We start from the raw sequence: 27,264 nt of genomic DNA on the forward strand, positions 1-27,264 counted from the left end.
TCACCCCTGCGTCTGGTATTCTTTATGATGGAATATGTGACCCACAACTACGGTGTTAATCTAGCTTTATTCTTCTTGGCACAACACAGCACCCTTCAGATCAAGGGTGGGGGACTTGTGGCCCTCCAGATGCTGTTGGACTACAACTCCCATCATCCCTTTCACTGACTATGCCGGCTGGGGATCATGGGAGCTGAGTCCATCAAGGCCCAAGCAGGGCCACAGCTTCCCCCCTCCTGTGGTAAACCGTTCTCCTCAGAACTCTTTCCAGAACAAGTTGCTGCTTAAAAGAAGTGGACTGTCGTTCCATGTGGAGAAATCAGAAACAGGTGCTCAGAAGCTTCTCCAGGAGATGGTTTTTAATTTTAAATAGCCTTTTTTGAATGTAAAAAAAACCTGCCTCCCGTTCCCAATACGTTTTGGCGTTCAAAGCTAGTTTGCAACCCCTAAATGCAGATGGATTCTCTTAACTCTAAGCCAAGACAGATTTGGAATATTGAAAAAGAGGCGGCAAGAATGTTCAAGCGGTAAATTTGAAACGTCTGGAGAACTGCAGATCAGGAAGCAAAAGTTAAGCTTTTTTTAGCACCGGTGACTAGTGTACGAAAGCTAACTTTTGCCAGAGCAAAAAGTTTAGACTTGATACTTCTGTGCTTCTGCGTGAATCCAAGAACATACTTTAAAAAAAATTAAAAACAGTCTCTTCCGGACAGATCCTGGATGTGTAACTAATTTTTTTTTTTAAAAAAGCAAATAAACACAAAACATGTGTGAGTTTCTGTGTGGATTTAAACAGTTTTGAAGACACATCAGTTTCTCCCTCTCTCTCTCAATATTGCACTTTAAAAGCAGGAGGCGGTTGAATTTTGGAGCAGAGAGAGCAGCGGCGATTTCAGTCCAGAGATTCCTTCCCGTTGCACAGAAGATGCGAGCAGGAGCTCTTCTAAGCTCTGGGCACATCCCAGAGTGGAGTGTTTCGCCGCCACAAAGGGGCCTGCGGTTGTAACAGGCAGAAGAAGGCCTCTTTATCCGAGAGCATAATCCAGTCCAAACTCTGACAGAGAAAAAGGCAGGACTGTCAAAGCTATAGAACCAAGTCATAAATACAGCATTGGTAAGATGAGAGAGAAAAATGGAGAGGCTGTAGCAGGAGGAGGAGGAGGAAGAAGAAGAGGCGGCTCCGGTGGGGTGTTGCTCAGCCTACGTCAGACTGGGTAGACCCAGTCACTGGCGATACGTCCATACTGCAGGGAGAGAGAGAGAGAGAGAGAGAGAGAGAGAGAAATAAATAAATAAATAAGGGAAGGTGGGAAGATACACCGTATTTTTCCGTGTATAAGTATATTTTTCCCCAAATTTTTGATGTTTAAATAAGGTGTCGTCTTATAATAATACTTTATTATTTATACCCCGCCCATCTGGCTGAGTTTCCCCAGCCACTCTGGGTGGCTCCCAATCAAGTGTTAAAAACAATATAGCATTAAATATTAAAAACTTCCCTAAACAGGGCTGCCTTCAGATGTCTTTTGAAGATAAGATAGCTGTTTATTTCCATCACATCTGAAGGGAGGGTGTTCCACAGGGCGGGTGCCACTACTGAGAAGGCCCTCTTTCTGGTTCCCTGTAACCTCACTTCTCATAATGAGGGAACCGCCAGAAGGCCCTCGGCGCTGGATCTCAGTGTCCGGGCTGAACGGTGGGGGTGGAGATATACAGGACCGAGGCCGTTATACGCGGATAGTGCATAGTGCATTTTCTTGATTTTGAGTCCCCCAAATAGGGGGCGTCTTATACACGGGGGCGTGTTATACATGGAAAAATACGGTAGTCAGTTAGCATGGCTGGAAATGCCACCTGGCCGCAAATTCACAGACAATGATATGCCCAGTAATGCCAACCCTGACTGGCAGCAGCTCCCCGGGAGTCTTTTCCTGGAGATGCTGCTGGGGGTTGAGTCTGGGGCCTATCCCTGAGCTGCAGCCACTTCCCTGCTTAGCTCTAGGCTTTGCAGCTGCCTGACACTGGGATAATGACGGGAGAGGCAGAAATGGGCCCAACCCCACAATGCAGTAAGGGAGCAAAAGAAAGTCTATTTTCCCACCTCCTCTTTAAATTATTGAGGTGGGGTGTGTGTTTGGGGGTGGAAACAAACCACTCCACCCGCCCAACACACAGCTTCAAAAATTCTGGGAAGGTTTTACATCCCTACAAAAAGAAAATTGCTGTGTGTGTCCACACACCTGCAGCTGAAAGTCATCAAGCGATTATCAAACATGTGGGGTGAACTGGCGGAAAAGCAGGGAAGTGGTTTCCCCTTGCGATGGAAAAGGCATATCGTTCCAGATCAGGACGGGTGGAATCTGCTGCCAGCCCCCACTGTTCCTGGAGTGTGTGCAGTTGTGCACAATTATCCCTTTACACTTCATTCTTCCAGGTTAAATCAACCTACAGTGGTACCTCGGGTTACATACGCTTCAGGTTCTATATGCTTCAGGTTACAGACTCCGCTAACCCAGAAATATTACCTCAGGTTAAGAACTTTGCTTCAGGATGAGAACAAAAATCGTGCTCTGGCGGCGCGGCAGCAGCAGGAGACCCCATTAGCTAAAGTGGTGCTTCAGGTTAAGAACAGTTTCAGGTTAAGTACGGACCTCCGGAATGAATTAAGTACTTAACCTGAGGTACCACTGTATTAAATTCCTCTTGCATAGTGGGTACCAAAGGCAGGTTACTCCACAAGGTCGCTGCGCCCACTGGTGGCCAAACAGGGAACCACAGGCAGGATAAGCACCCAGGACTCTGCCCTTTGCCTACAAACTGTTTTCCTAAAATGAAAAACAACTTGTCCGTCCCCCCCACCCCGCCGCCCCACTTTGCTAAACTATACCTGAATATCTGTCAGCTCCTTCAGAAACCGTTTTGCAATCTCAGGTCCGTTTTCCATGGTGGGGATATGGTAATTCTGACATGAGAGAGGAGTAGAGATTCGTCACAAAACAGGAATCACAATTCGGACGGTTCAGAAAAGGCCAGTGTTGGGCCCATGTCCTAACTCTCACCTTGCCCTGGTAGAAGATTTTATTCACGGGACAAACGACACAGGCCGTCCCCGCGCCAAACATTTCCTTGACTCTGTTTTCTTCCAGGCCTTGGATCACCTCGGCCATTGTGATAACCTTTTCAGAAACTTTGAATTCCCCCTGGGTGGAAAGAGATTCAGGATTGAAAACAAGAAACAAACAAACCCATTGCCAGCTACTTTAAAAGCAACAACATCAAACCTCTCAAGTTCAGTATGGAAGTAGCAGCAATGCAATTGTTATTGAGGAAAGAGGCTATAGCTCAGTGGGCAGGACATCTGCCTGGCATGCAGAAGTTTCCAGGTTCAATCCCTGGCATCTCCAGGATGGGCCGGGAGCCATGTTCGAAACTCCCATTGTTCTGGACGCATTTTGGGACCAGGAATTTCAAGCAGTTTCTGAGCTCTGGGTGCAGAACTGCGCCTAAGATTTCAGATTAAAACTGGAGAGCGGAAGGAAAGGAGGACCTTTTTCTGCCTCCTCACTTCCAGCTACTCTCTGAAGACTGGAGAATAGACCCACTTCAGAATATTATGGGGGGGTGGGCAGGGGAAGGACTAAAGCACGTAAAAAATGAACTTAATATTTTAGCTGCAGTTCATTCATTTTCAGCTTTGTATTCTTGTTATGTCTCCTGCCAACCTAGCAGTTCGAAAGCACATCAAAGTGCAAATAGATAAATAGGTACTGCTCCGGCGGGAAGGTAAACAGCGTTTCTGTGCGCTGCTCTGGTTCGCCAGCAGCGGCTTAGTCATGCTGGCCACATGACCCGGAAGCTGTACGCCGGCCAATAAAGCAAGATGAGTGCCGTAACCCCAGAGTCGGCCATGACTGGACCTAATGATCAGGTGTCCCTTAACCTTTACCTATTCTTGTTATGTACAGCATTTTTCACTCTATAGGATGCACCCGACCACAGGGCGCACCTAGTTTTTAGAGGAGGAAAACAAGAAAGAATATATTCTGAATCAAATGTTGTATAAACTACTGTATTTAATAAACAACCGGTATATAGGAATCATATTACAGCCATGTAAAGTGAACAGCAGTCAACAATGGCATTAAGAACCATCATCACTGTCATTAACAAATGAAGAGAGGCTTTAAGGTTTGAGTACTCTTCTAGTCTTATGCGAACCCCAAGAACTCATCACTGCTAGAATCAGAATTTATGAAGCTCAGTTGCTCACAATCACTGACATCACTTTCTTCGCTATCTTCATGTAAAATACCATCTTCGTTTCCATCCAAAGCATTGCTAATGCCACATTTTTTCCTCTCAGTCCTCTTCCTCCCCTCTCTCAGTGAACAGCCTGCCCGCTGCTCCAAAGCTTGAGGGCAAAGGGCAGGCTGCTCCAGAACAGCACCCCCCACCCCCATTCAGCAGGCCAGGAGCGTGGGGCAGGCTGCCCGCTGCTCCAAAAATTGAGGGGAAAGGGCAGGCTGCTCCAGAACAGCACCCCCACCCCCATTCAGCAGCCCAGGAGTGTGGGGCAGGCTGCCCGCTGCTCCAAAAATTGAGGGGAAAGGGCAGGCTGCTCCAGAACAGCACCCCCACCCCCATTCAGCAAGCCAGGAGCGTGGGGCAGGCTGCCCGCTGCTCCAAAAATTGAGGGGAAAGGGCAGGCTGCTCCAGAACAGCACCCCCCACCCCCATTCAGCAGCCCAGGAGTGTGGGGCAGGCTGCCCGCTGCTCCAAACCTTGAGGGGAAAGGGCAGGCTGTGGCAGAACAGCACCCCCACCCCCATTCAGCAGCCCAGGAGCGTGGGGCATGGGCGCACAGCCCTCCCACTGCTCCAAAGCTTCCCGGGCCTGCAGGGGGAAGCAGAGGTTGCCGGCAGAGGAGCACGCCCTCCCCCACCAAAGAGCAGCCCAAGAGCGTGCCGCACTCTGGCAATTTGGCTCCAGGGACCACACATTTGCTCCATAAGACACACAGACATTTGCCCTTACTTTTTAAGAGTAAAAAGTGCGTCTTATGGAGCGAAAAACACTGTATATATATAAAAAAGCGCACCTAGGCATTCCGTTGTTGCGCCCACAACCTAGGTTTAATGTTCCATTTAGCTCCTAGCTTTCATATCTCAGTTCCTAACACAGGCTGGGAGAGTGCCCTACTTTGAAACCCTGCTGCCAGTCAGTGCAGACAATCTTGAGCTAGGTGGGCCAGCGGCCTGACTCCATACAAGGCAGTTTCAGATGCTTCTCTAACTTAGCTCATTCAACAAAATGCATTGTTTCCCCCTCCTTTCTAAAGGCATTGTGGGTGTGTTGAAAGATAATCTGGAGAAAGCAAAAAAAGATTTTTGCTACAAAATTCCAGCTTGCAAATCCGCCACCCACCCTCAGATCCATTCCAGCACTATCAAAAGTCTCCTGTTTTCTCCAAACTCACCCATTCGCGTGCCAGATCTAGAAGGCTTTGCCGTATCACACCGGGCAGGATGATTCCATTCAGAGGAGGGGTGACCAGCTCCAGATCTGGAAGGGGAGGATGCAGTGACAGACATGCAGAAAACATACACACACAGAGAGAGCTCAACTCCCTACAATTTGGCTTTTTGCTTTTTTGTTGTTGTTGTTAAGATCCAATTTTCTCATCCTCATAACTTCAAAGATAACATACTTTAAACTGAGTGGGCAGCACATGTTGAATTGTCAGAAGCCGAAGAGGTGGATGAATCCAAAAAGCCATAGAAGGTAATGGTTTTTCAATAACAATGTAGAGAAGACTGTGTGTCTTTTGCTTTTAAATGGTGGAGGTTCAACACATACCAGGCTGCCAGGAATGTGAGCCAACACATCTAGACACTTCATAAACCACAAACAAGATCAAAAGGGGAACAAAATCTGAGGAGGGCGGGGCGGAATTATCTACCCGGATTGCACTTAGTAAGGAAAAGGTTCAGAAAAAAGAATCCTGCATACATTTATTTTCTCCATAAATAAGATGAGGTAATAGCTAACGCAAATTGTTTTACCTTTACATATGCTTTTAATTTTTTTCCAACGTGTTGTAATGCAACGACAGCATTAACAGTGGACTTGTCTTTGGGGGGGGGGGGATTTTATGTCAGTTTGCAAAATTTTAAAATAAAAGTCCAAATTCTTTCTTTTTAAAAAAAGGAAAGAAAAGCTAGAGGTGCCACCCGATTAAAGAAACCCTGCTTGACTGAACATATTAGCTGATTAATCAGATTTCATTGGCATAAATTTGCATTTGAAAAATACCCCCCAAAAAATACATCTAAAGGGAAAAGAAATATACTTTGCTTCTGAATGAAGCATTCATATGTCCCCGGAAGCACCTGATTTAGGAGAGGCATTCCCTTTTCCTTCACATACAGGGCGTCATTCAAATATTTTTTATTAAGTGGTGGCTGGTGCTCATGGGAAGTCATACAGCAGAAGGCAAGGAGACTAAGAGGAGGTGGAGCCAAAGGCAATGAGAGGCGGAGCCAGAGACAGTGAGGGGCAGGGCCAAGTAAGGCTAGTTCTCTTCCCACCTCCTTCCTCCCTGCTGAGTTCTACAAGGACAAGGCTGATGCAAAGAGCAGGAAGCTGGCAGGCCCTGCCACCCCCTGGAGTGCCGATGGCGGCCGATGCAGCAGTGTCCCACATGCCCTAATAGACCAGCCAATGCTGCATTTATTTTATTTTATTTCATTTCATTCAAGTTATTTGCCTCCACTCTCAGAGGCAGTGAGTCTCAGTACCCCCATTGCTGAGAATCGCAGCTCCCGACAACTCAGGGACCCAGTTCCTCACCTCCCTGCTGGTCTTTCCAAAGCACGAAGATGTTCATAGTCCCAACTTCTGTGATCTGGTGGTCGTCCCCGTAGAGCCAGAGCACCTGCTGGCAACCCTCTTTGGCGGCCTCCATCTGCACGTAAATGGTGGGGCCGTAGTTGCTAAGGGAAACATGAGAGCAAGGCAGGATTTCGCCGTCAGGTTTTTAAAAAAAGGCATCTGCAGGCAGCAGAGAGTGCCGAGTCGACCCTCTCTTTGAAGGTGTGGGGAAGGCAGGCCACAGCTCTCAGAGATAACCCCATTGCACTTATTCATGTGAGTAATTTTATACTGCCGTTCAGGGCATAGTACCCGCCAAGGGCAGTTCACAAAGCCATGAAAGATAAAAATGCACATCACAACAACATGCAAAAATAATTTCGCTCAGTGACAGCGATAAAAAGAGCCTCAGCTGTTCAAATGTCAGCTTAAGAGATTGGGGACCAGCCTTCCCCAATCCAGCAATGGAGGAGGCTCAAACAGGTGCAGGTAAGACAGTCCTAGGTGAAGTCTAGATAGAGCTGGGTGATATCAGCTTTTCAACATTGCAGTGTAAGACCTACATTGACTCCCAGTACGTTTCCGAGCACAATTCAAAGTGTTGGTGCTGACCTTTAAAGCCCTAAATATACCTGAGCCCAGTATACCTGAAGGAGCATCTCCACCCCCATCGTTCTGCCCAGACACTGAGGTCCAGCGCTGAGGGCCTTCTGGCGGTTCCCTCCCTGCGAGAAGCCAAGTTACAGGGAACCAGGCAGAGGGCCTTCTCGGTAGTGGCACCCGCCCTGTGGAATGCCCTCCCACCAGATGTCAAAGAGAACAACAACTACCAGGCTTTTAGAAGACATCTGAAGGCACCCCTGTTTAGGGAAGCTTTTAATGTTAGATGTATTACTGTATTTTAATATTTTGTTGGAAGCCACCCAGAGTGGCTGGGGAAGCCCAGCCAGATGGGCAGGGTATAAATACCATATTTTTTGCTCTATAAGACTCACTTTTTCCCTCCTAAAAAGTAAGGGGAAATGTGTGTGCGTCTTATGGAGCGAATGCAGGCTGCGCAGCTATCCCAGAAGCCAGAACAGCAAGAGGGATTGCTGCTTTCGCTGCGCAGCGATCCCTCTTGCTGTTCTGGCTTCTGGGATTCAGAATATTTTTTTTCTTGTTTTCCTCCTCCAAAAACTAGGTGCGTCTTGTGGTCTGGTGTGTCTTATAGAGCGAAAAATACGGTAATAAATTATTATTATTATTATTATTATTATTATTATTATTATTATTATTAAGCTTGTTTCTCCCTCTGCATCGTATGAGGGCAGAGTGCAATGGCGGTTTCACTCAGCGATGTATCATTGGTGAAACTGCAGCCTCTCCTGATTCCCTCTGCTAGCAGCACCCACTGCAGGAAGGAACTCTTGACTCCCTCCAGCGGACACTTCTAGCAGAGGAACTCAGGAGCAGTGGCGGTTTCACCAGTGATATATCTCTGAGTGAAGCTGACATGGCAGTCTGCTCCTCATACCAGTCCTGGGTGATATATCACCCAGGCGTAGTGAAGTCCTTGCCATTTCCAGTTAAATTATTTCAAAACACCTGGGAAATACGCTCCCTTTTCTCTCTCTTCCTGAGATCTTGGATATCCACTGCCAGTCGGGCTAGGCAGAAGCAGCCAATGCAGATGTTACTGGAATACAACTCCCATCTCTCCCAACTATTAGCCATGCTATCTGGGGCTGATGGGAGTTGTAGTCCATCAAGACCCGGAGGCCACCACGTTGGTTGCCCCTGGATTCGGCAGCGTTGGGCTGGAGACCATCCTGCCGCCGTACCTGTTGAAACAGAAGCCGTACTCACCCGCCCACCTTGCAGTCCCCCACGCCGCCCATCCAGGCACGGACAAAGCGAGGGTCGGCCAATAAGGAAACGGGGCTGAAGGTGCCGGTAGTGAAATAGGCTCCCACAGGGCCCAGGATCACGTAGAGCAAGGCGTGCCTGGACTTGGCGACCCCCAAGGAGGGCTGTGGAGAGGGAGAAAGAGAGAGGTGTGTTGGCTGGTGGCCATTGGAATGGGCAGAGTGGGAAGAAGGGCAGCCCCACAGGGGACGGAGTCAGAGTCAACGAGAGCCAATGGCAGGGGCAGCCAGCTCATTCTGTTTCTGTCCCCATCCTCTTCCCGCTGCTCCTCCCTCAAGGGTGACCCTGAGAAGGAAGACGCCAAGAGGCTGGGCTGCTTGTAAGATGGCGGACTGAGGATGGTGCACCCCCAATAGACCAAGCTCCCCTAATTGGCAGTCGAGCAATACCCTCCATCAGCTCTGCTGCGACAGGCCAGCTCCATCAAGCCTCCCTCCTGTTCCCTCAACAGTCACCATTCCATCAGGCTGCCTCCGTGGGAGAAACAGGAACCAGGGCACATTCCATCAGGTTTGATGGCCTCGCTCCATCAGGCACCTCCTGCCCCAAACTATGCCATCTGGCCAATCTAGGAACTTCTGTTTAGAAACTGGGGGTGCCTGAGTTTTGATTTTCCACTCCCCCTTTTCCCTGGGGTGCTGTGGCCTTTTGGGGGGGGGGCTGTGTGTAGAGACTGCCTTGTTTTGACTGCGTGTAAGCCGCTGAGGGAGCCTTTCTAGCAGAAGAAATACAGTCATACCTTGGAAGTCGAACAGCCCTACTTCTTGAATGTTTTGGCTCCTGAACGATCAAACCCTGGAAGTGAGTGTTCCAGTTTTCGAATGTTCTTTTGGAAGCCAAATGTATGACGGGGCTTCCGTGTGGGATATAAAGCTGTCAGTCCAGTCCAACATTCTGAGAGGACGAACTGCCTCTATGGGGCAGGCAGTTTTTTCAGTTGGCCAGTTGGTCGGTTGCTGCAAGGAGTGTTAACTGGTAACTGCTTGGATGCAGTTAGTCTCATGACTAACTGCTATCTAGTATATAGTTTATCTGTTATGCAACCTAAGCCTGCCTTCAGGAACAACTCTGTAAACCTGAATGAATCTGATAGTAAAGTAGCTTATGTTAATATGATTCAGATTCATGTGTGTTTTCTTTAAGAGGGACAGAAAGGGATTATCAACCAGGAAGGTATAATTATTGATAGGACTCAAAACGAGTTAGCAACCCGCTTACTGCTGCATAAACTCAAACAGGAGATCTTTTAAACTCTGCTAAATTATATAAACGTTCCCACATTCCCTGGCTTCTGATTGGCTGCAGAAGCTTCCTGCAGCCAATCAGAAGCCGCACTTTGGTTTTCGATTGTTTTAGAAGTCGAACGGACTTCTGGAACGGATTCCGTTCAACTTCCAAGGTACAACTGTATACTTTAAAGAGGAGAGCGGGGAGGCGGGTCCGGAAAACACACCTCGGTGCCGATGAAGGTGGGGCGGATGTAGAGGCTGGTGGCTTCGGCGTGGGGGACCCAGTCTTGGTCCAGGTGGATCAGCCGCCGGATGCATTCGAGAAGCTCAGACTTGTCGAAGGGCTGTAGTGCAGAAGGAAGGGATGACGAAAGAGCAAGTAAGACCGGTGATGCTGTTTCCCCACTCCCACAGAAAGATGCTTTAGGGCTGCAGCCCAACGGCAGAGCATCTTGCCCTGCATGTAGAAGGTCCCGAGTTCGAGTCCCGGACTCCGTAGTTAAAAACCCTGGAGGGCCACTTCTTTGAACACGCTCGAACCCTGTGCGGAGAAAGGGACTGCATCGCAGTTTGTGCCGAGGAGAGAAAAGGGAAAGGGCGAGCCGAATGCAAGAAGTTCAGGCTTTGCCCTGGGGCGGTTGGGTCAATGTAGATGCCAGGCTCAGAGATCTGTGCATCCCTTTGAGAAGGTGGCAAGGCAGCCCTGCTGTGTTCAGGGACCCTCCTGCATGACCAGAGGATGAGCGGGGGGGGGGGGCGGACCTGGGTCTCAGCCCCCAAACCTTGCAGCACCACTTGGGGGGGGGGGGGCATAGCCGGAGACGGCTTAAGATGCAGCAACCCACGGTTCCTGTAGGAGAGGGAGGCAAAGGGCCGCCTCACCGGAAGTACCCACCGGCAGGGAAGCACGGAGCGCGGAACGTAACATGCGGTTCATGTTCATCATGGGACGGAAAAGTTGGATGCGCTTGTCTGGGCCCCGGAATGCCTTCATCCCCTCAAAGAGCTAGATGGGAGAGAGAGAGGAGAATCATATGGAAGAAATGAGCTATTTAGAGACTCTGCCTAGTGAAACTGACAGCGGAGACTCTTTTTATATAGGAAGCAGTTACCTCCACTGAGTAGTGCAGGGCGGAAGAGGCTGGATGCAGCGAAAGGTTCTGGAAAGGTTTGATGTGTGGCTTCCCCCAGCCTTTCTCTTGGCTCCATTCTATCATGAGCATGTGGTCTGTGAAATACTTGCCAAAGACCAGGTCCTTGGGGTCCGGTTTGGACTTTGGGTGCTTGTTCAATTCAACCTGGAGGTCCGAGGCCTGGTTTTGAAACAAAACAAGAAACAGGGACCGTTCATCAGTCAGGCCTCCATGAGGACTAGGAATTTGCTTTTTCAATATCAAAGTAAAAGGTGGGATCTCCCTCTGCGAGGGTTCGGATCCAACCCGCATCTTCCTAGCTCAGATTCCCCCCAGATTAGGAGTTCTTGAGCCCACAAGTTTCCTCACCTTGAACGTGGTGCTTAAAAATCTCTGGGGACCGAGAAGAGAAATTAGCGCATCGCTGGTCCTCCCTCTCAAAACCTAGAAGGCAAGATGCAAATGGGCGAAGAACTGGTATTAAATCCTGTCCCTATTATTTAACACAAAGAAAACACATATAATTTTCTAAGCGCTGTGCATATATTAAAAGAGGAGACAGCCCCTGCCTGCAGATTCCACTGACCTGTAGTAACAGACAATGATACAAAAGGAAAAGGGAATGAGGAGGGAAGAGGAAATCAATCCCTGGGGCAGCTGGTCCTTCTCTGGCTAATGGATGGGGCCAAGATAGTCACCTAGGTGGCAGTGGGTGAAGCTCCCCAGTGGCCAGCAGTGCCCTGGCTGGTGGCGGAGTACGCCTTCCTTTGGTTCTGCAGCCCTAGATCATGGTTATAGAGCCTGCTACTAAAAAACCCCACAGTCAAGTCTGGAATTAACACAGGGCCTCTGCAATGCCAGGACGATCCAGGTTGCATTTCCTGCCCTCCTCCTTGGTCTTCAGCCTCTGCCTAGTAGGCCAAAGCTCCCAGCACTGTTCTCTGAGCAAGAGAGAAGGACCGAGCTACTGGGTCTCACACATCCCATTCTGGAGGACAAGTCTTCGCTCTGCCCTAACTCTTACCCTGCCCCTGGCTCATCAGCTGCAGGAGCACGCCTAGTGAATGTTAATCCAGAGGTGTTCATTCCTGAGAAAACACAGTGTCCATCGCCCATACTGGCTGGGACTGATAGGAGTCGGAGTCTGACAACATCCAGGGGGACTTCTGGGTTTCCACCCCACCCTGGCTCCAAACCCTAACCAAAAAGACAATCAGAAAGCAGGGCTGAGGAAAGCCTCTATTGCAGGGGTTGGCAAGGTTTACCTCGCCTGGGCCGGTTCACTCCAGCTGAGATCCCTCCGTGGGCCGGATTGCACGCGCGTGCCTGCGTCTACACAAACACAATTCCCGGCGTCTGCACAGACGCAATTTCCGGCGCCGCAGAAGCGAGTCCCTGCGCCACACTGGTTTAGCACAGCATGCGGGGACTCGTCAAATGGGCGGCTCAGTTCGGGGGTGGCTTGTGGGCGTCACTTGTGGTTGCTGACCCTTGCTCTATTGGGATCTTCAGAGAGCTGCTGCCAATCAAAGTCCTGTAGCTAGGGCGGACCCATGATCAGGCTCCAGGAAACCCTTATGCTCTCATAGGAGTGTGTGTGTTAGGAAGAGGAAAGCCCAGAGCAGGGACTCATCCAGAGACACCACAAGCACCCTCCTGCAGGGCAGGTCATGCTGCTGGGTCTTCTGCCTCAGGATTAAAAGGAACAAACAAGCCAGGCAGCCTCAGTCCAGGACTTGCTGCTAACCCAACTTCTCTAATCACTCATTCGCCATGAACAAACAGATTCAGTTAATGTGTAATCTGCAAGCACCAGGGGAGCCACGAGGCAGGGGCCTTCAGGGAGCTAAGCGGCTGACATCCCTGGTGGATGGGTGGGTGTGTGAGAGAGATCTTGCCCTGCTCTACGCCTGCTTTCTGCTGCTGCTGCTGCTACATTGGCAATCAGTGCCACCGCTTTCAAAAGTGCTGCCTTCATTGCCAAGCCCAGGGAGAGGAGCACAAAAGGCTGGTGATCGGAGCGTGGGAACACTGCGATTTCCATTTGTGAGGCAGCCATTCCCCAATCAGGGGCGGGAACAAGTCTCCAACTCTTTCCCCTCCTTTCTATCTTCTTTTTTTTGGGGGGGGGGGTTGGAATTCCCAGAGTTGAACTTCAGCCCCTGTTGCATCACAGCAGTCCAGGGTGGAAAGGAGCAGGAACAAAGAACGGTGGAGATCCCTGGTACGGCGAGATTCTTTTAAAATACTATTTTCTTTCAAAGCACGGAGACAGCACAGCTCTTCTTGGTGAAGAAAAAGGGGAAGATTTTAAAAGGTAAGCTTGCATGAATAGGGGCGCTAAGGTGGTTTGGATCCTTTCCTCCTGTCCTCTACCCTGAACTGGGAATCATGCAATTCACTGGGGAGTGAGGAGCAGGGAGATAGTGGATCCCATGGGCTGGAAAGGGGAGCAGGGAAACCCTTTCCTAGTGAGGCAGCTTCTGTAAGGGTTTGCAAGGTTTGAAGCCGCACAGAGTTCTTGATCAGGCCTGAAGGTGTGAGCTGCTTGCAATGAATTGTGATGATTTATGAAGTGACAGCTTTCAGAAGGATGGCAGGAGACTCTGCTTTCCTCCTCAACTCAGGGAAAGTAAAGGAAAGACACTATGCTTAAAAGCGATGTGAGCTTGGGAGGAAAGTACAGCGTTACCTCGAGTTAAGAACTTAATTCGTTCTGGTGGTCCGTTCTTAACCTGAAACCATTATTAACCTGAAGCACCACTTTAGCTAATGGGGCCTCCTGCTGCTGCCGTGCAATTTCTGTTCTCATCCTGAAGCAAAGTTCTTAACCCAAGGTACTATTTCTGGGTTAGCGGAGTCTGTAACCTGAGGTACAGTGGTACCTCGGGTTACATACGCTTCAGGTTACAGATGCTTCAGGTTACAGACTCCGCTAACCCAGAAGAAGTGCTTCAGGTTAAGTACTTTGCTTCAGGATGAGAACAGAAATCGTGTTCCGGCGGCTTGGTGGCAGCAGGAGGCCCCATTAGCTGAAGTGGTGCTTCAGGTTAAGAACAGTTTCAGGTTAAGAACGGACCTCCAGAATGAATTAAGTTCTTAACCCGAGGTACCACTGTACTTTAGAAGAACCTGGATGCCTGGATGAATATTTAAATGCATTTGTATTGTATCTTGGCCTTCCATTAGCTTAGTATGGCAGATGTGGAGTAGGTTATGGCCCCCACCCCATAAGCCACATGAAGCTAGGGAGGGGGAGGGGGAGGGAGGGAGGGAGGGAGGGAGGGAGGGAGGGAGGGAGGGAGAGAGAGAGAGAGAGAGAGAGAGAGAGAGAGAGAGAGAGAACGAACAGCTGGTCAAAGGTTACTTAACAAGCTTCATGGCCGAGGGGGAATCTGAACTCTGGATCTCCCTGGCCAAAGTCTTACACTCTAACTCTTACACGGTTCTGGCTCCAGCTGGATAGAAATTTCACATGCAAGCACTGCCAGCAAGAGAGCCTATGCGTTGACAAAACCTAGAGATTGCAGCATTAAAAGCTGGGGTAGATTTTAGAAGCTGGCATCAAGGAGAACGGCTTCGTTTTGGGGACAGGGAGGCCGAGGCAACCAGGCCAGTGAGCAGACGACTTCAGGCTTGTGAACAAACTTGCTTCTGTTCTCTCTGCTGGAATATACAGTTTCGCCAACCAGAGCCAGGCAACATAATGGCAGATCAGGGGTCAGGCCAAATGCAAAATAATAGGGCAGAGCCTATTACTTGTGAGCCAGCCTTGGTGTAAGCTGCCTCCATCAAGATGTTTTGGACCACAACTCCCATCATCCCCGGGCAGCATGATTGGAGTTACAGTCCAAGACATCTTGAGGGGGCAGGTTGGACCATGGCTGCCAAGTGCCATAGAGTGGTTCTGAAGAAGGGTTCTTGGAGCAATGTGGGAAGCTGGTCAGATTCTTTCTCCATCCACTCCAGCGCTGCGTAGTCCTACTGGTGGTGGCTCCCTGGGGTGTCAGACACAGAGGTCTTTCCCCCTGCCTTCTCCTCAGCCCCATGGGGCCCAGTTGAATTGGCAATGCCAGGAACTGAACCTGGGCCCTTTCACAATGTGCTCTACCACTGAGCAATGGTCATTTCCCCAACTCATTTCACCAGGGGCCCAAAGATGGGGTTGGGGTTTAAAACCAGTGACTGCAGAACAGCCTGGAAGCTAGTGGAAGAAGAATGGGTTTTAAGTAGACCTGGGCTGTAGGATTTCATACTTAGGATAGGCAAGGACTCCACATAGGATGGGAGGAGACTCAACGTAATACAAACTATTTCTTTCTGGTTTTCCTTCTGTTGGGAAGACATTTCACTGTTATGGGTAATGAGAGGGAGTCTTGTAGACTGAATATCTGCCTCCCACTCTCCATGACAGAAGTGCTGTATATATTTCAGTTGTGTGCCTGGCAGAAATTCAACAGATCTTCAGGCACAAAAATGTAATGCTGCAAGGGAAATGCCTACTGAACTTCTGCCTGCAAGATACCTATTTTAAAGGTGCACAGGCTCAGAAAAAGAAATGGCAGTGACTGTGAGTGCAGGGTCCTCTGGATGTTAATTACATCTACAGGCTTCCAGACAATGTGTAGTTAGCAGATTTTGCAATCTGGGAAAAGATTGCTTAAATGGATGCAGAAAACAATTCCAACAGCAGGGGGCAGCAAGAGGCAAAAAACCTTAGAAAATCTTTACAGCACATGTACTGTATACCATTTACATTGATGACCTGAAATGACCAGCTCTCTGTTTACAGACACTTCCCTTGTCTGGAAGGGAGTCCAGTTCACTGGTGATCAGGTAAATGGCTATTTAGAACGGTCAATAAAGTGTTTCAGTCTTTAGCTGTGTGTACACTATCCCAAAAGTATTCAAATTTTGCGCATCCAAAAATCAGCAATTAGCCTCATTTGTGCAAATGAAATATATCTGCATGCATCTCCTTACTTTGCCTACATCATTCTGTTTTCCAAAGACCAGTTTTTAAATTTTGAAATCCTGAGATCGGGCTAAGTTGTTTTGTTTTGCTTTGCTTTTTCATAAGGGCAAATATGTAGAGCTAAGGAAAATGCATTTTTTCTCCAAAACCACAAGGACTAGAATGTTGTGCAAATTTGAATGGAAGACAGGATTCTTAAGCCCTCGCATTCCAACCCAGATAAGAGCCCGCCCTCAAGCAAGAAACCTGCTAAGGTTGGAATACATATAACAACCCTGGAGGTGACTGAACCAGTTTCTTTCTTCTAAATGGGCACCTGGGATCAAAGCCAATGCAGGCTCCTTTCCTTGGAGGAACAATAGGACAAGACTGAGCGTGAAAAATTCCACCTTATCACTCTTAGAAATGGGGGCTGAGCCAACAGAATACAAGCATGTAAAGGGGGCAGTGAGAGATGGCAGTTCCACAAGAGGAGTCCTCCTGGATCAGGCCAGTGGCCCATCCAGGATCCTGTTCCCACAGTGCCTCTGGGAAGCCTGCAAGCAGGACCTGAGGGCAACAGGACATGCTCTCCACTTGCGACTCCCAGCATCCGGCATTCAGAACATATCCATCCTGGCTAGTGGCCATTGTTGTTGCTGGCATCTGTCTGTCTCGAGAGACAGTCCAAAGGGAAGCACAGCAATACATTTGGCACCAGCTTGGCTGCAGGAGCTGCCAGAAGGAGGCCTACAAGGTGCTGTCCAACCGTCTTAGGGACTCCAGTCTGGATTTGTGTAGAGTTTACTCCTTAGCCTTTTCTTCTCCCACAGATATCCCCACAAGGAAGCAGAGGTTTAGGATGAGAGCTTTCCTTCTCCTAGGTGGGCTACCTTCCCAGGTTGACAAGCCCTCACTTCCCTCTACAGCACATGCAGAAATCGCCTTCTTGACCGCTGGACTCACTATTGGTCTTGTTGAACCTGTCTAATGCTTTTTTTAAGCCATCCAAATGGGCAGTCATTGCTACCTCTCGTGGAAGCACATTTCATTGTTTAACTATGCCCTGTGTGAAGGACTTCCTTCCTTTGTGTGCCCCAATTCTTCCAGCATTCAACTTCCACAAGCATTACAATCCTGTGTGGGTAGCTTGTGGGCCCAGGAAACTTGAGCTGAAACTCTACCTCAGTCAAAGAGACACATCACTAGCTCTTGGCCTCAGTTTGCCATCTGAAAAATGGTCTCCCAGCCCGTTTATTATGCTCTGCACTAGTTCCCTCAACCACAGTATCTGCTTTGCCTTCAGCTTCTTAACACCCCTTCCCTTGCTTCCCTTTGCTTTACGTGACAGAGGAGGCAGGCCCTGAACAAATTAAGGCAAAACAGGGGATTCAGTTGATATGCCAGCTAAATGTACAAAATCAGCTGAGGGGAAAGAGAAGGGCCGCTGGGAGAAATCGGATACCCCAGGACGCACTGCTGAAGGCCTGAAGAGCCACGTGGCAGAGAGCAAACTAGCTTGACAGCAGACATGAAATTCTAGCCTCCAAGCATTAAGTCAACCTCTAATTAAGGGGATTAGGAGGCAAATGAGGGATTGTGAGAGATTAATAACAACCACAAGAGGGAGCGTTTTAATGCTCTCCTGTGAAACAGAGAAGCCAAAGCCATTGCAGTACAGTGGTACCTCAGGTTACAGACGCTTCAGGTTACAGACTCCACTAACCCAGAAATTTTACCTCAGGTTAAGAACTTTGCTTCAGGATGAGAACAGAAATCGCGCAGCAGCGGCACAGCAAGGCCCCATTAGCTAAAGTGGTACCTCAGGTTAAGAACAGTTTCAGGTTAAGCACGGACCTCCAGAACGAATTAAGTTATTAACTTGAGGTACCACTGTATTTCAAGCGGAGGCTCTTTCTGCGGTGGGTCTCTGCTTTGCCAGTCCCGATTCCCCATACCACTTGGCCCTCAGTTTTGACCTTTCATCCATCCGCTGTCTCCATCCGGAGCACCTCTGCCTAATAAGGGCAAATCTCCTAACCCAGATTTACAGACCTACGTAGATGTGCCCAAAGGCCAAGTGTGGTAGTTCGATGCCTTCAGTGGCACGAGTTATTCCAGAGGAGAAAGGGAGACAATGCACCAGGGGTAGCGAATGGGGTGGTGCTTTCCAGCTGCTGCTGGAGTTCAACTCCTATAACCTCTGAGGGCTATACTGGTTGGGGAATTTGGGGGATTGTAGTGCAACATCTGGAGGGAACCACGTTGGCTATCTCAACACTACACCAACGTCATCTTTGTCTCAGACCTTCCCTGCCCCACTGACATTGGACAGATGCCCTCACTACATTGTTGGATACGCGTGCTGAAAAGCAAGCCTACCCAGACATATAACATGGTTACTTATACAGTGGTACCCCGCAAGACGAATGCCTCGCAAGACGGAAAACCCGCAAGACGAAAGGGTTTTCTGTTTTGGAGGCGCTTCGCAAGACGAATTTCCCTATGGGCTTGCTTCGCAAGACGAAAGCCCATAGGGAAATCTCCGGGGACCTGTTTTAAATTGCTGGCGGTCGGGAGCAAAGACTTTCGCCCACAGCCGGCCTTCAGAAGAGGTCCTGGACCTCTTCTGAAGGCTGGCGGGGGGCAAAAGTCTTTGCTCCCCCCCGCCTGCCTTCCCGGGACAGCGGAGACTTCTCCGCTGCCCCGGGCGATCTTAAAATGCTGGCGGGCGGGAGCGAACGCTTCGCTCCCGACCCCCAGCATTTTAAAATCTTTGGGCGAGTGTCTGCAAGCCTCGCGCGCCCGGCAGGAGGTCCCGCCGGGTGCGCGAGGCTTGGGGCGGCAGCCTGTCACCCGAAGCACGGGGAGCCCTTCGGAGAGCTCCCCTTGCTTTGGGCGAGTGCCTGCAAGCCTCGCGCGCCCGGCAGGAGGTCCCGCCGGGTGCGCGAGGCTTGGGGCGGCAGCCTGTCACCCGAAGCACGGGGAGCCCTCCGGAGGGCTTCCCCTGCTTCGGGCAAGTGCCTGCAAGCCTCGTGCACCCGGCAGGAGGTCCCGCCGGGTGCGCGAGGCTTGGGGCGGCAGCCTGTCACCCGAAGCACGGGGAGCCCTCCGGAGGGCTTCCCCTGCTTCGGGCGAGTGCCTGCAAGCCTCGCGCACCCGGCAGGAGGTCCCGCCGGGTGCGCGAGGCTTGGGGCGGCAGCCTGTCACCCGAAGCACGGGGAGCCCTTCGGAGAGCTCCCCTTGCTTTGGGCGAGTGCCTGCAAGCCTCGCGCGCCCGGCAGGAGGTCCCGCCGGGTGCGCGAGGCTTGGGGCGGCAGCCTGTCACCCGAAGCACGGGGAGCCCTTCGGAGAGCTCCCCTTGCTTTGGGCGAGTGCCTGCAAGCCTCGCGCGCCCGGCAGGAGGTCCCGCCGGGTGCGCGAGGCTTGGGGCGGCAGCCTGTCACCCGAAGCACGGGGAGCCCTCCGGAGGGCTTCCCCTGCTTCGGGCGAGTGCCTGCAAGCCTCGCGCACCCGGCAGGAGGTCCCGCCGGGTGCGCGAGGCTTGGGGCGGCAGCCTGTCACCCGAAGCACGGGGAGCCCTCCGGAGGGCTTCCCCTGCTTCGGGCGAGTGCCTGCAAGCCTCGCGCACCCGGCAGGAGGTCCCGCCGGGTGCGCGAGGCTTGGGGCGGCAGCCTGTCACCCGAAGCACGGGGAGCCCTTCGGAGAGCTCCCCTTGCTTTGGGCGAGTGTCTGCAAGCCTCGCGCGCCCGGCAGGAGGTCCCGCCGGGTGCGCGAGGCTTGGGGCGGCAGCCTGTCACCCGAAGCACGGGGAGCCCTCCGGAGGGCTTCCCCTGCTTCGGGCGAGTGTCTGCAAGCCTCGCGCACCCGGCAGGAGGTCCCGCCGGGTGCGCGAGGCTTGGGGCGGCAGCCTGTCGCCCGAAGCACGGGGAGCCCTTCGGAGAGCTCCCCTTGCTTTGGGCGAGAAGTCTCTGCTGCCCCGGGCGATCTTAAAATGTTGGCGGGCGGGAGCGAAGCGTTCGCTCCCGCCCCCCAGCATTTTAAAATCTCCCCGGGACAGCAGAGACTTCGCTCCCGCCCGCCAGCATTTTAAAATCGCCCGGGACAGCAGGGGCTTTTAAAATGCTGGCGGTCGGCAGCAAAGCCCTCCTGTCCCCGGAGCTTGCGGCGCGGGAGGTGGGAAGAAGGGCTTTTTTTCCCACCGCCAGCCTTCAGAACAGCCTTCTGAAGGCTGGCAGTGGGAAAAAAGCCCTTGTCCCCCCCCCCCCCAGCCTTCAGAAGAGGTCGGGGAACAGACTGTCCCCGGACCTGGTCTGAAGGTGGTTTCCCTAGGAACGCATTAATTGATTTTCAATGCATTCCTATGGGAAACCGTGCATCGCAAGACGAAAAACTCGCAAGAAGAAAAAACTTGCGGAACGAATTAATTTCGTCTTGCGAGGCACCACTGTATTTGTTTTTAAAGTTTTGTCTTTGTTTTATAATTATGAAATATTCGGGTTGGGGTTTTTTAATGGTGGATTTTGATTTAGGTTTTATCTACTATTTATCTGTATGCTGCTTGGAGACTTTTGATCAAGTGGATTATAATTTTTCGAAATGCAAAAATAACTTTTTGGTGCAGTGCCAGGTGGTTTTTTCTGCAGGCCCTGTCACAAATCACTGAATAATCTAATTTAAAAACCGCCACCTTAACAAACACACAAGGCAGCAGCAGGTGGTAATCTGATACTACTGCTTCCAAGCTTTTCCATCACGGAGATTCACATCAGATGTGGATATGAGATATTATGAGAATCATCAGCACAGTGTAGGGATTAGAGTGTTGGACAAAGACTGGGGAGGCCTGTTTTCAAACCCCCAATTTGGCCATGGAAGTCATTAGGTAGCTTTGGACTAGTGATTGTATCTCATCCTAATCTAAAATCTCACTGGGCTGTTGTAAGAATAAAGTGGGGAGGACCTTAAACAGACAGTGACTGGACCTGTGGAAATAGAAATATCACATGCACTTAAGAAAAACCCTGCTATGAAAGGCCCATCTGCACCAACATCTTGTTCTCAAAGTGGCCAGCTAGATGCCTATGGGAAGCTCACAAGCAAGACCTGAGAGCAAGAGCACTCCCTGCCCACTTGTGATTCTCAGCAGCTAGTACTCAGAGGCAGTGGAAGCAGAACATAGGCATGATGGCTAGTAGCTATGATAGCCTTATTCCCCATTGTAGTCAACCTCCCACCGAATCACAGCCACTTTACCTTCTGGTAGCCAGGACACATCTAAGCGGGAATGTTTTCTCACCAACTAATCATTCCCCACTCATTCCTAACTAAACGTTCTACAGAACTCAGCTACTGGGATCGGAATAAAGAATACCAATGAAGCAAACATATGGAACTCAGGATATATAAACTAAATAAGATGTGATTTAATGTGCAGTTGCTTCCTTTAATCCAGGGCAATATGGGACCTGTTTTTGTTTTATAAATTATATATATATATCATATATGTTTGCACACCTTTGTCTCTCTCTATAATTATCCTTAAGGCTTCTCTCATCTCTCCTCTTTTTCTTCTTCTCTTAGGGAAGCGTAAACAAAACAAAAGAAGAAAACGGTGGCAGTGGTTGCCCACCCATCAGGCCTATGATCTACAGCAGGTATGGGCAGACATCAGGCTGGTGCAATCTACTTTGCTGTTGTTTTTACTTGAACCCTGAGGTGCACCAACCAAGTGCAAAATGGTGGCTGAGGGAGGCGAAACCACCTACCTCCTGCAATCCATGAGCCATACATTGGGATTATCTACATAGACAAGTACAAATCTCAGTTATTACAGATCAGGGGTTCTAAAGCTCCAGTTTAAAGGAGGAAAGCCTTGTTGTTCTTACTCTACAGCTGGAAGTTAGGAGCCCTTGCTGATCTACTGCAATCAGCCAATGGTACTACTACAACATCCAGGTCTTCAAAGCTAGCATTAGCACCTGGCAGAGCAGTGTTTACCCAGGGGTGCAGGGCACCCGGGCTCCGAATTCTGGGGGCGCCATGCGCCCCTCACTGAAGCTGCCTAAGCTCTTAACTATCTACCTGTTATGAAATAATAATTTTGATCAAGCTAGAAAAACAAAATACATACCCGTATTTCTCCATGTATAAGACGCCCCCATGTATAAGACGACTCACACTTTTTAGCATAATTTTTAAAGAGAAACACCTAGCCTTACACACGGAAAAGTACGGTATATACCTAGGTATTACCGAAATGTATACCTACTGTTTCACTAAAGGACTTTTGACTTTGTGCACTCATTTACCAAAGATGTGCTGTGCAAGCGGTGGCGCTTGGCATTCACAACAGAGGCGTTTGTCAGACTTGGGGGAGCTGGGTGGATCTTTGCACCCCGGCGGCACATATGCTTAAGACTCCCCTGGCACCTGACATCCATGGGCAGTTGCTAGAACCCTAGTGCCCTGGCAGGGCCCACTGCTGATGGCTGCCCAATCCCCACCCCTATATATGAATGACTCACCACTTTCGACTGTGACAGGCAGCTGTATCTAACCACCCTTTACATTCCCCACAGTACCCCTGAATTAGCATCATTCATAAAGGAGAGGATAGATACATCCACTCATCTCTGCTCAGAGAAGGGTCATGAAAGCCAAGAAGCCCCCCTCACAGGAGGAGGGTCTCAGCAGGGAACATCTTGTCCAGGGCTGCTGCAACCTGCAGCCAGCACTGCCAATCTCCTGGGTTTCCTTTGAATTGAATTTAGTTTTCCTGGGTGCAGAATACACACACCTCTGTTAATGAGTGAGAAGCAACTGAGTTGGATCTCAAAATAACCAGAAAGGCACTTCCTTGCTCTTGGCATGACAGCAGGGGACTGAACAGAGAAACTCAGCAGTAGTGGCAACCATAATTCTTGGCCTTTGCAGAATTTTCAGTGCCTTGGCAACTGTTACTCTTTTCATTGCCGACAAGCAATATAACACTTTGAAATTGCTCTCTCTCTCCTCCAGTAGAAACCCAATCCAGACCTCTGAACACAATCAGCTCTATTTATCAGGAAGTTGCAGCTCTCTCGCAAGATGCATATCAGAAAGTCAGGGGTGGAGCGGTAGAAAAAAGAGGAGGAAGAGAGAACACAGTGTTCCAGGTAGGTGAGAATATCATGCCAACTTAAATAAAGAAAGCAGGAGGTATGCTGCCATGGGACTGTGGCTGCAAAGGGAGGGGCAGCCCCTAGATTTGTATAACAGGTCAGGACAAGAATAATGACCAAATGGGGTTGCTCCAGGTGTTGATATTTCCAGGCAGAGTTTACAAGGATCGGATAGAGAATCCACAGTTTCCTCCTAACCAACATGAACTTTCATAACCCCACTGCCAAACCCACGTGTTTTAGTGTTTATTAAGCAAGAATCAGAAACACTTTCGCATCAGAAATGCATAAACTGAATGTTAGCAGTTGTTTTTAAAGTTCACAGGGTTTTATCTGTGTAGGGAACACTTAAATTGCTCCTTATTCCATTTAAGCATATTGCCATTCTTAAAAATCACAGGGAAGTTACAGCTGCTGAGGAACATACACACCAATCACTGAAGCAGGATAAAGTTGTTCTTGGGAAAAAAATCTACCCTAAGCCTGGAGGAATTTTGAAGCTGCATGGGTCATATTGATGCCATTTCAAGCAAGACCGGGGGGGGGGGGGGAGGCAGCCATCACCATAAACTTAAAAATCAGAATTCTTCCATTCTTCCTATTGTACAAAGCATCCCTTGAGTCAAAAATTGTAAAAAAAGAAAGAGTATGAGAACAGTACCTTAGGTGTGGAAAAGTACTGCTCTGGGTGCCCTAAGGAATTTCTCGTGAGGAATTAAAGGAAATATAGCAGAGGAGAGTGTTATTTTTAGGACAAAAAGATTTAGCCATCTTTTTAGGACTAAAAGATCTCAAGAGGCGGGGAGAAGTGTGTTTTGTAACAACTTGGCAGTCATGTGCCTTTGGGAAATATCAAATTGGGAATTTATTTGAAGGAGGGAGCCAGCTGGAGCGGGGCTATCCTGTTCAGTAAATTTCCTCTGTTGGAGAAGAGATATGGGGCTTGAGGGAGGGGGAAATAGGTAACGTGTTACTACTGATCCCAATCTTTTCCAGGCTGAAAAACAGTTATTGGAAGAGCCAGGTGGTGAGTGCCCAGGCGAATATTGGGGTTGGGGTGCCTCCTTGGAAAGAAGGACTGGGGAAGAAGCAAGCTAATACCCATCTGGAAGGAAAGGGGTAATAAGTGAGTATCTGTTTAGGAACTGGGCAAGGAATTTAGAGAAGAGATTGGCTAAAAGCAGACGAGGGTGTTTTTTGGTTGTTTTTAACGTGGGTGCTATGTTCCAGCCCGGAGCTATTTAAGGACAGGACTGAGCCCACCACCGTGACCCCCTTACCGGAAGTGCAGCCCCATTCCCTTTTATTTGGGGATGGGCTGCGGGGAAAGGCCGCCGGGTCTCCTTCCCTCTTGGCCCCCCTCCCCTTTCCCAACTTACCCGCCCCAAAGAGCGCGGGAGTCCCGCCGTCGCTGCCATGCTGTTGGTGGTGCTTCTGTCTAATGAAGCCGGGCGGGGCCTGCTGGAGCCGGGGCAGAAAGGTTCCGCCCCTCGCCCGCCTCCAGCTCCACCTCTATTTGCCTACTTTCCATGCGGCTCTCCATGACAAAAAGGCTCGAGCTGAAAAGAGGGCGCAGCTCAGGACGCCTTTGTTTTCAATGTCAAATTTTGAAGGATGAGTGCGCCGCTAAGTATGTACAAAGGGCTTTGCTTCCCTTCCCCCGGTCGACTTCATTTAAACGGCGAGTTAAAATGCGAAGGCTCTACAACCCTAATAAGGAATTATATCGAGATTATATTCAGTACTGCGACGTATTCAGCACATTCTTCCTTATGTATGATTAAAAAACAACAACAAGCAAGTTGAGTGAAACAGAAACATTTACATTTACAGAAACGGCTACATTTAGGGTAGCTGATAAAGGCAAGATCAGAAGCACTGATGATGCAAGAATGAAGGGTGTCTGTTAGGAAAGGATTTGTGGAAATGTGTACATGTATTTTAGACACACAAACACATCTTCGTTTTTCTTGGCACAAATACCCTCTACAAAGTAGGGGGGGATGTTGCAGCCAATCACACTCGCTTTCCCTACACACGCCCACTCACCCATCCAATGGCAAAGCTGGCAGTTTCACATACACCCTTCAAGGAGCACATGTGTTAGCTCTGCATCTGACTATGCACAGAGCAAGCAAACAGCAGCACAGGGGCATGGCCAACAGCAGGGAGGGATTCAAGAATGTGCACAAACACCCACGTCATCTGGCTTGGGTGTTATTTATTTTAAACGTTATAGCCCTCCCATAAACTTAGAACAGGGAACAGTAAATGGGAGGGCATAACACATCAAGTGTTCAGTTAAAAATCGGTTTAGACTGGAAAGCCACAACACAAGGAAACTGAAAAGCGTGACTTCTTACTGGACTAACCACAGCTGTGGAAAGACACCTCCAGTAAAAATATGTCTAGGTATCCAAGAGTTGCAATGCACAAGGCAGCACAGGAGCCACTGTGTGAATCAGTGTCTAAAGCGTTAATCTGGGTCCAGAGTTGTGGTTGTTAAAATCATGAGCTAAGAGATGGAAAGCCCCTGTTTTTGTCTTCACAGCACAGCTGTGAACTCATTGACTGGCCATTGGCAAGGCACTATGGAGCTTCAGTCTCTCCTCTCACCCATTTTGTAAGAAAAAGGGGGCAAAATAATTATAATCCTACCCTACCATAAACACTGGCTATACAGTACTTACAAAGATCACTAGGATCATGTATGGAAAGGTTTTAGGCACTTACAAAAACTCATTTAAATCCTAAATTTTATTGATGTTCTCCCTGTATAGCCATGTCCTTGAGAAAAATGACAGCAAGATCTCCCATCCTTACTGGTTAAAATAGTAAAAATTAACTACCTCACTAGGGCTCTTAGGAGGATGAAGAAGAGGAGGTCTTAAGCACTTTGAAGACAATGAATTTTTTCCAAGTGATAATCATGTATTTTATTTATTTTAGTTCATTTTTTGTAAAAATGGGAGGGGAGACAATAAACACATTTTTTTAAAAAAAAAAATCTGAATGGTGTAGAAATTGTTTATGTGCTTGCCTAAAGCGGAAAGAACGCATCCTGGACTCACGAGTTTTGGAAACGAAACAGGGTAATCATCCAGATGAGAAAACCTAGAACAAAACCATTCACTTACCCACCAACTCTTGCAACTTCTGTATTGGCATTCTGCCAGCTTTTGAAGATGCACTTTTTTACATAAAAAATTCTTTGATTGCTTGACCTGAGTCTCCTGTATTGTTTCGCTGTTTTAATTTCACATTTTAATCATGGAGGTTTATATTTTAATAGGGTTGTTTTATGGTCCCTTTTTAATTATACTGTATTTTAAGGCCACATCTGCACTGCACATTTAAAGCAATATCATACCATTTTAAACAGTCATAGCTTTCCCCCAAATAATTTGGGGGGCTGAAGTATGTTGTTTGGTGCTAGGAGTTGTTAGGAGCCCCCTCTTCCTCTCTCAGAACAACTATTCTCAGTTCCATGGAACGAGGGGTGACTTTAAAGCACTCTGGGAATAAGTGTTCTGGAAGGGGAATTGGGTGTCCTAACAACCTTCACCATTAGTGACGTATGGAAGTGAGAGCTGGACCATAAAGAAGGCCGATCGCCGAAGAATTGATGCTTTTGAATTATGGTGCTGGAGGAGACTCTTGAGAGTCCCATGGACTGCAAGAAGATCAAACGTATCCATTCTTAAGGAAATCAGCCCTGAGTGCTCACTGGAAGGACAGATTGTGAAGCTGAGGCTCCAACACTTTGGCCACCTCATGAGAAGAGAAGCCTCCCTGGAAAAGACCCTGATGTTGGGAAAGATGGAGGGCACAAGGAGAAGGGGACGACAGAGGACAAGATGGTTGGACAGCGTTCTCGAAGCTACAAACATGAGTCTGACCAAACTGCGGGAGGCAGTGGAAGATAGGAGTGCCTGGCGTGCTCTGGTCCATGGGGTCACGAAGAGTTGGACACGACTAAACGACTAAACAACAAACAACCTTCAGCT

The 27,264-nt window shown here is 49.2% G+C and overlaps 1 protein-coding gene and 1 long non-coding RNA gene across 2 annotated transcripts; one reads left to right on the forward strand and one right to left on the reverse strand.

The window, feature by feature from the left end:
• Positions 1-341: 341 nt before the first annotated feature.
• BCAT2 (branched chain amino acid transaminase 2) lies at positions 342-25,209 on the reverse strand. Its single transcript, XM_028701679.2, has 11 exons — positions 24,637-25,209; positions 11,510-11,584; positions 11,120-11,320; positions 10,903-11,013; positions 10,232-10,351; positions 8,719-8,882; positions 6,850-6,992; positions 5,477-5,562; positions 3,060-3,200; positions 2,888-2,962; positions 342-1,244 (listed from the first exon to the last, which is right to left on the reverse strand). Exons 1-11 carry the CDS (start codon positions 24,673-24,675, stop codon positions 1,206-1,208), a joined length of 1,194 nt encoding a protein of 397 aa, XP_028557512.2. The 5' UTR covers positions 24,676-25,209; the 3' UTR covers positions 342-1,205.
• Positions 12,967-26,480, forward strand: LOC114581499 (uncharacterized). The gene is made up of 4 exons (XR_003703348.2): positions 12,967-13,457; positions 21,678-21,751; positions 23,115-23,251; positions 24,254-26,480. It is a non-coding gene; the product is annotated as an uncharacterized LOC114581499 (long non-coding RNA).
• The last annotated feature ends 784 nt before the right edge of the window (positions 26,481-27,264 follow it).

The sequence above is a fragment of the Podarcis muralis genome, chromosome 13, assembly GCF_964188315.1.
Source record: "Podarcis muralis chromosome 13, rPodMur119.hap1.1, whole genome shotgun sequence".
In the NCBI taxonomy this organism is placed as follows: Eukaryota; Metazoa; Chordata; class Lepidosauria; order Squamata; family Lacertidae; genus Podarcis; species Podarcis muralis.